At 37.1% G+C, this 12,366-nt stretch overlaps 1 protein-coding gene across 1 annotated transcript in view; it reads right to left on the bottom strand.

Annotated features, from left to right (window-relative positions):
- rasa2 (RAS p21 protein activator 2) overlaps positions 1-12,366 on the bottom strand; it is a 38,503-nt gene that overhangs the window by 15,565 nt on the left and 10,572 nt on the right. The window contains exons 3-9 of the mRNA XM_084718070.1: positions 9,881-9,984; positions 9,700-9,794; positions 6,330-6,406; positions 3,492-3,575; positions 2,454-2,526; positions 2,233-2,309; positions 1,609-1,710 (exon numbers count right to left, since the gene is read on the bottom strand). Coding sequence (XP_084574196.1) covers positions 1,609-1,710; positions 2,233-2,309; positions 2,454-2,526; positions 3,492-3,575; positions 6,330-6,406; positions 9,700-9,794; positions 9,881-9,984 — 612 coding nt within the window. The remainder of the gene's footprint in view (positions 1-1,608; positions 1,711-2,232; positions 2,310-2,453; positions 2,527-3,491; positions 3,576-6,329; positions 6,407-9,699; positions 9,795-9,880; positions 9,985-12,366) is intronic.

Genomic DNA, 12,366 nt, shown 5'->3' with positions numbered 1-12,366 from the left:
GTCCATAAGCTGCTTGATCTGTAATCAGGCACAGAGACGCTTCTCTGAGCAAGTCGACAGATCACCTGTACTGATTTCATGAAGCTGAACGGTTTTTATGTGTGCAACATGGACCATTTCCAGCATAAACACAGGACATGAGGTACTGCCACCATGCAAAAAGCCACCCACGCACTCAACTCACAGCCCTCATGTACTAACAGATTGCTATCTGGCATAATCCCACATCACCTACACTGACGCAAAGCTAGGAAACACCCACACAATGGAAAAACTGCTGAGCACTGAGAAATCTAGGAAGAGTTTTCAAATCACCTTGTAATGGAACAGAAAGCCTCAGAGTTCACAGTGTCCTGATGGAGAAGCAGGACAGAGCTCCTAAACAGAAACACTCCACTTCTCAAGTGTAAAGAAATGATCTGGTTAAGAATAAGGTGACGTCATGACGTCAGACTGACAGTGTCTGGGTTGGTTTTGTTTATTGAAAACAATCTAATACATTTATTAAGAAACAAACACATGAGACTTTGCCAAGGACAGAACAAGAAAGTCCTGGGCTCATCTCCCTATCCCCAGTCCAATATGGTACCAAGGAAATATTTTACACAAAAAAACAGATCTGTAGTGGTTATGAACATGATCCAGCAGTTGTGCATGTATGCTGCATAGGTCCTCTACTCCATTATCATCCCTGAAAATCTAAATTGGGCCTATTCCTCTTCAGCTATGGCAGTACATGAAAGTCTTTGGTATTCATTTTTACACCGAAGTTGGCACAATCTACTCCAGAAGCTGTAAGAAACTGTCCAGACTACTTCATTTTCCATGTTGAATTGTTTCTACTGTCATTTATACTCCTTGTGGTTTTATGTTACAAGTTTGGATGTTCACAAAAGAAAGGTGGATACAGAACTTGTAGTTTGGGAAAATGAAAGTCACAAGAGCTCTGTAGGAGCCATTTTTATTGTTTTACTAAAGAACTACAAGGCGTTGAGTTGAACTACTGCACATGCGCATGAACTACTCATTCATTCACTCATTCTGCAACCCAAGCCATGTTTTTAAGCAAGTAAACTCATTAAGTAAGAGGCATACAGACAATATATTGTGGATACTATGTATGGAAGCATGTTAATTCAAGTCCCTTCACCATAGTAAAAAGTAAGCTCAGCAGTTTGTAGTGGCATGTGCACAACGTCTGACTTGACTGAGTTGTAACTCAGAGAAAAGAACTGTGAAGTTTCCAGCAAACTGTGTAAATTGTGTGTCAGCAGAAAAAAAAATGCAGAAACACGCTGTTTGTATTGGTTTAGAGCACTTTTTCTGTTCAGGACCTAGGAAAGCTGCAATGATTAGTCAATCTAAAGAAAATTATTTGCCAACTATGACAGCAATGAAGAATCTTTGGGTTTTGGACTGTTGAACAAAAAAAGGAAGTTGAAGACATCACTTTGGGCCCTGGGACATTTTTTAACAAATGATTAAAAAAAGATAATTCTGAAAATAGTTGCAGCCCTATACCTCAGTAATGTATTTGTATTTGTTTATATCCATGGTGGATTTTAAATGTTAGAAATTAAAATATATTCTCTTTGGTCTTGTTCTTACCAGGCTTTGTGGATATGGTCATTTCGCAGGATCTTGACAGGGACCCGCGTCTCTCCCAGAAACACATCCTGAGCCAGATTCTCATTGTTCCACAAATCAACTCTGCAAAGGTAGAGGATGACAACTGAAACAAGTGTTTCATCTATGAATATATATCGTCAAACTACATGGACATCAAATAAGACACAATTATTAGTTGCTGTGTGTGTGTTCAGCACAAAAACGCATAACCACACAATTCCAAAATGGCCAAAAGGGACAAAATAAATGTCTCTACTGAGTGGTGCTTACCTGCTTGGTGCTTAAAAGCCAATACAGTACTCGTGCAATGACACCACCTCAAATCCAAACCTCAAAACCATGCATGAGTGTTTACCTTTGAATCTGTCTAGTCTTACCCAGTGAGCTATGAGTCCACTGTGACGGAAGCCCCACATATCCTTAATCAGAAACCAAGGCTCTCTATCAGTAGTCAGAACAAACCAGATCTAAATTCACTTTTTTTGTCTGCAAGTTGTTTAGAAATCATTTTTCTTCTGTCAAGACTACAGAGGAGAAACGAGGGAGAGAGGGAGGGGGAGGAGAGACAGAAAGTGAAACAAACATGAAAAAAAAAAAACTTACTTGATCTCAAGTTTTTCAATATCCTCCTCCTCCACTTGGAAATGAGACTTTTTAGAGTAGCTGCTGGAGCGTGTGACCTTAGGATGAACATGTCAAGGCTTATTTACAGGCTTACTTACACAGGTAATTTTTTTTAAAGCAGTTTAACAGTAATGTAACCAAGAGAACATTTCACTCCTATGATGTGGCGAGACAACAAAAAGTGTAGCTGCAGAATTTACCTCAAAGAAGAAGGTCTCTTCGAAGTGAGGGTTGCTGGTTTTCTTCTTTACCTTCGTTTTCTTTTGGTCAGACCTGAGGAGATACATTACAGAGACTTAGATAGTAACATTTTAAAAACTACCCCTGATAATGGGCTAAACAAACAGCTGAAACGTAATATAAATCTCCGTAAAGCAGAGATGAGCTGCAGATTCAGGTAATAATTTTCTTCTTCACTACGAGCTGACCCATTCACACTGTCACATTGTTATTAATAAAATAATTATTATAGCAGATTTAGAATCCAAGGCACCACATGGTCTGGCATTTTATGCGCCAGAACATGACTTCCTCAGATGTAGTCTTGCTTGTTGTAACAAGGCACAGGTTAGTGGCAAAAAGTGAGCAGACATTTTCAGCCACAGGTATATATGCTTTGAAATATTCTGACTAAGGAGCTTTGGTCCGTCAACTCTATAAATTTCATTTAAATTAGTTTTAACTACATCACTGAAATGCTGACATGCTCCTAACGAACAGGACACAATCACAAGCCATACAGGATAACATTTACCTGTGAAATATTGTGATGTTTACTACTAACTATTTCTTAAATGTAAAAATGGTGGGTCCCTAACCCATTTTCCAGTTTAGTTTATATCCTGAACATTTTCCACTAGCTTTTTGTCTTAACTTTATGTTTTAGTGCTTATTTAAGCAGTTCAAAGAAGCAAACAACACTTACATATTTAAAACATGTAAAGAATATGATCACATGTGTTTGTTGTTAGGAAACCCTTGCTTCATTCATGTGTGGCATTCATCAAGTTACCTGGCAGGTCAAACAAGTTTTAACTTTTTACCTAAGAAAAACTGTAGAACGTTTATTTAAGGAAATTGAAAGTAGTCTCCATGTGGTATTAAAAATATAAAAAAAAGTCAAGTAGAAAGAGCAAACAAAACGTTTATACTTGAACCATGCAAAGAATATCAATATATTTTTTTTGTTGTTAGGAAATGCTAACTTCCTTTGGTACAAGTGTGGCATTCAGAGTTACCTGGCAGGTCCAACAAGTGACACGGTGGCATAGGGGTCACAGTTCTGCCCGCTGATCAAAGGCAGTCCTTGGCACTCTATTATCCTACAGGAAGTCACAAAGACACAGGGAGGGACAATATTAAAACAAGTACTGTGTAGGGAAACCTCTTTTATAAGGTGTTAATGTAAATTACTATTGTCGCTTGAAGTACTAATCAGAAATATTTTTCATTTACATAGTTGGAGATTAGCAGAAATCCACCCTTCTAAGCACTACCATCAAACTAATCTTCTTGGAACAAAACATTTAATATTTCCACCAGTTATAAATAGACTTTAAAGTGACCCAGACCTTCAGAGGGATTAGCTTTCAATGTTGTGTCTAGAGAGCATAAATGGTAAATAATTTCTTGTTGGTTCAACACATACCTGAGTGGAAATGCTATTACAATTAACCCTCTATGGTCTGCATGATCACAGCACAAAGTAATAAAAAATAGGTTTATTTAAAACAGGACATTCATGAACAACAATAAATTCAATTTATTTTTGTATATTTGGAGTTTACTATGAGGCACCACTTTACTGTAATGGGAAAATAAAATATTTATTGGATGTAATTATTGCCCACCCCCCCCCCCCTCCCTTGATGCAGCATTGATTCATGTATCAGTGTTGTATTTTGTTGTATAAAAACAAACAAACTTGGCCATGATCCCTGTAAGCAACAGAAGGCTGACATATCAGGATGGAGTTGACTGCAATTCAAAATTATTTTCCCTGCTTCGTTTTTGTCCAGTGTATCAATTCTCAGGCTTAATCTGGCATCAGTTGTCAATATTAGTGTTAAGAAATGACACTGCTGCCAAGTGCTCAATTCTCCCAGACACCATAAGATTGTCAACAGTATAAAACAGCACTATGCACTGATAAAGTGGTGTTACAGAGCGAAGTCGTGCTTTGCCCTCATGTTTGGCTCGTGTCACACAGGGACCACTGCTTTTTTCACAGGTGTTTCAGGTGACAACAAACAGAGACTGTAGGCACCCTAAACAGGATGTGGCTGCTAAGCAGGAGCCACCAGAGAATAAGAATGAATTCAGCCCATCACTAAGTGAGGCCAGAGGGAGAAGCCAAGGACAGCGAATGCCAGGATGTTTGTGTATCATCTTCCAGGGTGTCATGACATTATTCCCTATAGTCTCCTTTGCATCTCTTCTTAACTCAACCCCAATTCACTCTGCTCTCAGGCCATCTGTGGTGACTATTAATCACACTGCAACTGTATAACTACAAGTGCACGAATGATAATCTTCACACCTTTGATTTCAACTTTGCTACTTTGTCTGGTCAAGTTGCAAAAATAAAGCCTGCGGCATTCATCGTGTATGCATATATGATGAGAGCAGGTGACAGCTTCAGCAAACAATCCGAGTTACATGGTGAATGACGGCAGCAGAAAACCACAGCGGTTGCAGTGTGAGAAGCGCAGGCTTCCTGCTCAGATGCCATCACTTCCACCTCATTAACCTGCTCTCCAAATATGAATGGGGGATGCAAAACAACATACGTAAACAGCATGAGGTCTGAAATACACACATATATTGTACGTGCACTTTATGTGCTCAACCTCTTGCTTCAATGAGTGCTTTCTTTTGAGCAGGCCCTCCTCTCATGTCAGTGTTTGGCAATAGTAAATTTTTTTTTTTTGCAAAATATCTTTGAAGAAACTTATAGTTAGAGAGCACTTTGTGCAAACATGAATATTTTTTTAAACCATCAACAAAGCCTCTTTCCCATTTCCTCAAACCCTCCATACACACTAATGTCTCTTACTATTGATATAGTACAAAAGCAATAGGTGATAGTCCATTTAAACTTGATACAGTAATAATGATACAGTGTTCAAATAAATTTGTTTTGCAGTGTATCTTTAAATGCATCTGCTTTTGGTCTTTAACAAAATACAAGTAGCCAACCATGACCTGAGCATGCACAAAAAATTGGCAATGAATGTTTGCATTCGATTCCAAAGTCCAAGTCAGTAACCGTCCTTTTGAAAACAGAATAAAATAAAATGAAACTAAATTAAATTTAAATAAAAAACAATTAAAATTAAAAAAGTCTGTCAAGTACTGAGACATTTTTATTACAATATTCAATACACTAACAAAAAATAAACAAATAAATAAAAAAATATGTACATACTAGGGGTGTCACGATTTTACCAATCTATAATTTGATATGACTTTTGATTTTAAGGTCATAATTCGATTTAAACACACAGTTATGCCGTTGTTAGACTGTCAAGGCTTGAATTATTAAGATCAACAGATCATTGGTTTTATGCCTTGACAACTGTTATTTACATTTTAAACATCTTCCTCTAGAAGAATGGCTGGCAAGCTTCTATTTTCATACAATTGGGAAGCCTTATTATATTATAAAAGAATTGTATGAAATGCAAAAATAAAATGTGCCTATAAGTGCCAGCTTCAAGATTAATAAATATCCAGTCTTTAAGCCAGAGGGACATCTTAAAATTTTAGTTTAGTTTAACAAAACTAAACAATTAACAATTTAGTTTTACAAAATTCTACTCGTTGCCAATAATGATGCAAATGCTACAGTATCACAAGCACAAATGGTACTTCCTTGTATTCTTTCCACAGCAGCATCCCAAGTTTCCTCTAGGAAAGGTTACCAAAATTCTACTTACATTTAATCAGTTCAGTGGAAGCTCTCATTTAGTTCAATTCTCAGCTGTCAAAATTCCACATTTCTATGCCAACATTCTTAAGAAAAGCCCCTGGATCAGACCTTACTTCATTGGCAACATGGAAATCTTGGTACTCACTGGACTCGTAACTGTTGACCTACTGAGCCGTTGTCTGTGATCACTTCATTCAGTCGCATCTCCAAGTGAACCTTACCCTGTTGAACATGAGGAGAGAAGAATAACTGGTGAGAAGTTACTAATTACTCAAGTCATGATATCTCAGTCTCACACCAAGACACAAGTAAAAAGTTTCATGCTTAATCCCAGGTTAATAGTCAGTCATACAAGAAGATAAAAAATGTGGGCTGTTGCATGATTGTGAGAAAATAAACAGATCAAATATGATTCCTTCAACCAACCTAATGATTCACCCTGATATTCTAATCATTTTACTACACATTCTTCATGTAAAATATTTTAGGGCAGACAACCTCAGGTTGGTTGATCTTTATTCTCTTGTCCGATAAAACGCTCAGTGTTTGGAGAGTTGTTGGTGTTACTTTAATAAGGAGAGAAGCGCTTCTTAATCCATGACTGCTGGGGGGCAGGACACATGCAGACATGATGTATTTTATTTCTGAGTCATTGGCTATTTACTTGAACATTTAATTGGCTATAAACTTAAGTGACACCATGTCAAAGAAACAGTACAAAGTTGATACAACAACCTCGAGTTTCAGAGGACAGAGGACATGAGTGGATAAATAGTTTATTTTGATCTGTGTGTATATTTTACTTTGGACTACGTTATCATGTTGAATGGTACATGCTCAATGACGGACTGATACCGGCTGCCTTCAAACTTTAAAGATGCCAGTTTTTTCATGTTTTATGCTGTTTTAGTGTTTATTCTGTAGCTTATCCTGTTGAAGTTGGTACTAGCATGTTGCTAATGTGGCTACTCTTACACACAACACTTTTAAGATGGCACAGCATAGTTTATGGCCCATTATATCACACTTGATACAATATAGATTATATTTTTAAAGAAGAATTTGAAAATCTAAATATAATTAATCTGCATTTTGTTTGAAAAAAAAAACCTGACAATTTCTCTCACTGTTGTTTCTCAAATTTTTGTATTCTATTTCTACAGGCCAGTGGTTTCCAACCTGGGTATCACAAGATAAATCAGTGGGGTCATGTGATGATTAACAGTGTCAGAAGAAGAAAAACATAGTTCTGTTATACAAAATTATGCTAATTTTATTTTTATATCTCTAATATTTTTGTGTGTGAAGTTATGGATAATTTTACCTTTGTACATTCAAATAAAACAATCTGAGAAGCAGAAATCAATCTTTGGTGGAACTTCTCAGAGCGTCTTGACATATGCAATGTGTGATGAGGTCACAACAAAACATTCTTTAATTTTAAGGGAATCCAGCATGAAAAAGGTTGGGCTGCAGACCGAGTCCTAGACCTGTGGCTCAGCTCACCCTCATGTTTCATGTTGTTTTAGGTTAATGAAGGTATCATGTGTGACAAGAGCCTCAGCTGCTGTGAATTTTGTCATCACTCAAAAGGATCTTTACAGGGTCGGATGTGGTGAAGGCTGCCGGTCTCGCCTTCGGAAGTGTCAGAGAGAGAGAGAGAGAGGGAGAGAGAGAGAGAGAGAGCAAGAGAGAAGCAGAGAGAGAAAGAGAGAGAGCTAAACAAAACGCCCACACACTTGCACTCTGTCTCTGCAATTCAGCACTTGGCTGAGATGGTGAGTAGCTCTTTCTGATGCAAGATAGGCCTTTAAGCCAATATAATCCTGACTACTTTGCAAGGATCCAAATGAGCCAATATCATCACCAAATTAACACTCACATTACAACTACCTATCCTCCCTTTTGGGTTATAATTATGGCTAAAAAAAGAGTGTATTGTTTGTCCTAGGATTGTAACTTTCTTTATTAGGTGGAATATGAGCTAACACTGCTCACAGGGTACACACACAGTCCTCTGTTTGACTACAGACCATACCAGAGAGGCATTGCAATAACACCTCCATCACTCACTGATGTAACTTTGCAGTTGAAAGTGTCTACTTGTGAGTGAATCAGTGTAGCAGCACATACCCAGAATAGTCTGGCGTGGGCTAATGGCAGCTAGAGTCAACACGTTAGCTACAGCAGCACACAAGTGGTAGTGTGCTGTAGTTTCACCCAATGCAACCAGACCACAAAAACTGATCTGATCAAAGAAATGTTCAGTTGAAGTAGAACAACCCACATGCTTGCACTAAATGTGATAGAAAGCAGAACTGCACCCCTGATAAAAATGATCAATAAAATGCTGAAAGGCAAAAAACAACAAAAGTTTTGACACAGATGGACACAGTCAGGACTGTAGCTGTTATAATTAGTGAGTGCTGAATGCTACAGCAGAGAGCTAGCTAGCTAGCTGCAGCAAACAGTTTTACTAAAAAAGTCTTCATTTCAACAGCATTAACAGATGTTTCATCCTGTTTTACTTTATTTTTGTTTTGGTTGATGTTATTATCATTACCGCTGTTGTTGGTAGATTTTCCTTGAATATGGCTGGGTAATATATTGTTAAAATATATCGTTTTGAGTGATGCTAGGCAAATTACTGATGAATATGATTAGTATCCATATTGTTTTAGATCCTGTGGTTTGTAAAATCATGTGATCTTGGTGTGCAGGGTGGGTTTTGGAAGTTGTTGTGTTTATGTATGATGCACATTTATATTGTATATTTATGTGTGGATGCTGGGGAGCAACTAATTGAACTATAACTATTAATTAACTATTAAACAATGAACAACAATAAGCAAATGCTTCAAAAACTGTAACCACACTTTTGAAATACTGTGTGAAAGTTCATATGTATTAGTCTTTGTCACTTTTAAATCTTGCAGGTGACAAATATTCACAACAACAGTGACAGAAACAAGGCCAGATGTGAAAAATAAAATCTCATCTTCCACCCGTTTGTCATGATATCTACACAGTGCACTCTTAAGTGTTTACAATGTGTAAATGGTTGCATTGCAGTATTACTGAGACTTCTTGTTTAAAAGTCGAGAAGACACAGAACTATTTCACTTCCTTCATGTCATGACGTCACAAGTCTGTCAAAAACATTCCATACTCAAGTCTGGCATATTGGATTTCATTTTCCTGCGACCAGACAGCTGTGATACATGCAGTTTTTCAGTGGGGGCTGACTGTGGCAGCCCATCGGTGAACACAGTTGAGCCTGTTTCAGGTTTTCAAACTGTAAAAACACGCCAGCTTGGACAGAGACTATTAAACCTTGCTTTGACATGGAAACGATCTTATCTGTATGCAAATTTTAGATTTCGTGCAAGTGAATTTCCTGCTTGTTATGTTGGGGTGCTGCAAGTTGTGAAAGCATGCATCCCCTGAGCCTGAAGGGAGTGGTGCAGCCTCATTATTTTGTGAATGATCATTTAAAACATTGAACTTAATATTACCTGGACTTCTGAGTTAGGATCTACTGGATGAAGGCTAAACCAGTGCTCCTTCCCGCTGTATTTACACAGGTCATCTTTCCGGATTGACACCTTGCCTGTGAAGACACAAACACATGAAACTACAATTCATCCACTTATGAGAAAATATACTTGGCTAAATGCCTTATTCAGTGCAACTTACCAACAGGTAATTCCCTTTGGAAAACGCTCTTGGCATAAACATAGAAGGATAAACACTGAAACGGACGTGGGATCTCAAAGTAGAAGTCCTCTCCATAGAAAGGGCTGTAAATAGAGGCAGACATTTAAATTAGCAAACAAGGTTGCATCCTTTGGGGGAACGGGCAGTGTGTGAGAATGTGTGCAGTCAGTGGTGTAACGTGTGATAAACTGTGACCAGATTAGAGAGGCCTGATTTCTTCATTCAAGACGTGACACATACATGCAGGCTTAATTAATCATTTGTTAAGCTTGATGCTGATTCTTGACTGCGTGCCACACCAGTGTTATCCGATTTAAAAGGCTCAAGTTGGTGTAGTCTACAACTTCTTTTTAAATGTCTCTATGATTGTTCTGCTTTACAGTTCTACTGGGAGGAAATCTTTAGGTCAGTGTCCAAGGTTACTGGAAAACTGATTGAACCTAACGCTATGATTGCATTATTTGGTGTATCCTCATCCATGGTTCCACTCTCCTCCCTAGAGGCAGCCTTTATAGCCTTTGTCACCCTTCTTGTCAGACACTTGATATTGTTCAAGGGGAAATCTTCAACACCTCCATCACACACAGTACGGATAAGACAAGTACTTAATTTTGTCAAACTGGAAAAATTAGGTGCATAAAGAACAGTTCCCTGAGAAAATTTAGTAAAATATGGGACCCTTTTTTCAAATATGTACAAAAGTTGGACTTCAGATTTGGTATCTTACCTGCATCAATTGTGACATAAAGAGCAGTAGACCAACCAACTATAACACTGTATTTTGGTACTCTATGCTTTTAATTTTTTTTGTCTTTTTATTTATTTACTTTATTCTAACATGTTTACTGTCCTTACAGTTTTTCCTGAGCTCTGTCTTTGGATTTCAGTATCTGTCTTCATTTTGTATTGTTTTTATTTTGGTCATCACTTGCACTTTCGCTTTGTTACAATAGTAACATGTTACTTTGTTACTGTAATGTTTGTATAGTTGTCATTTTTTTGCTTTTGCTTTTGATTTATTTTTAAAATATTAATAAACAGATCTCTGTTTTAGAGTTGTCACCATACCAGAATTTTAAACTTCAATACAATAATAGCATTGGAAAAAACAAACAACAAAAAGAAAAACAACTTTTAAAAAAAGATACTAGATACCTCATTCAGTAGGAAAACAAACAAACACACACAATATAGTATTTTTTGTTCAACAACTTGCACACAGTGTTAGTACAGCAAAAGTAATTCAACACTAAATTAAACTGAATGAGCACTTACATCATTATTTTGATACTTCCGGTGCTTTCAATACTTTAATTAATGGATGTTGTATTATTTCAGACACATGGTGTTGAAAAAGTATCAACACTGGATAATTTTGCTGCTTTTTTATTGAGTCTGAAAATTGTATACAAAAACTTGACAAAACACAATTAATTTCAACAAATACTAATACAAATAAACTTCAAGAAATAGGATCACATGGGAAAAAATATCACGAGTAACAGGATGACCTCATTATTCAAGTTCATGTCTCTGTTCAGTAAAAATGCCACACACATAGTTTTAACTTTATCTTTCAAAGTTGGCTCTTGCCTCATGGCAAAACCACAAGAGTGGGCACTGGGAAAGCCCCTCTGAACCACCTGTTTGGTATTTGACAGCACTCAGTTTGTGGTGCTCAAAGCACAAAAACAAACAAACAAACAAAAAAAAGCATTTGGAAAAACTCAATCGCAATGTCTCTTTCCAGAAATCATGACCCGGTTTCTCAAGTTTCATGTTGTAACTGTTTTCTTTCAACTGATCTACACCCATTAACTGTATCACTGCAAAGAACGAAGTGTGAGTCTTGTGTTCATGACAGTGCAAGATTGTGCATTGATGTATTTTTAATTTTGGGGGGAACTGGCACTATAAATGGTCGTATATTGTTGCTGCATATTGCAAATAGCTATTTTATGCACTTAACATTTGCAATTTCCTCAACTACATCTGTGCTGTCCACACTTAGTTCTATCTGGTGAAATCATTTGACCAATAAATAAAATTCCTCATGTAATACTACATTTAGATTATAACAATGCCGTAATTAAAATGATACAAAGTTGTATTTACAATCATATATTGTGAAGGAAAAAATAGACAACTATTGAATAAACTGCTCCAGCCAAAATGTAATAACATAATCATATTTGAGCATAACTATCACACACACAGGATTTGTTAATTTACTGGGAAATGAGCAGAAGGTGGACAACACAGGGTGCCCTTATGACTCATCAGGGTTGTGGGAAATGTTCTTGCTATGTTGTGTGTCACTTCTGCCATCCATTCACTTCACAACCTTTCTTGTCATTTCCTTAACAGGCAGTCTAACACTGTACAAACTGCATTAGGCACCAATTTGAGTATTTTAGAAGTAACTACGCATACATTTGCCATGTTGGGATATACTTCAGAAAAAT

This window comes from Lutjanus erythropterus, chromosome 4 (genome assembly GCF_056507025.1).
Source record: "Lutjanus erythropterus isolate fLutEry1 chromosome 4, fLutEry1.hap2, whole genome shotgun sequence".
Taxonomy (NCBI): domain Eukaryota; kingdom Metazoa; phylum Chordata; class Actinopteri; order Lutjaniformes; family Lutjanidae; genus Lutjanus; species Lutjanus erythropterus.
The sequence above is the reverse complement of the archived record's forward strand: the minus strand, read 5'-3'. Positions and strand labels throughout refer to the sequence as shown.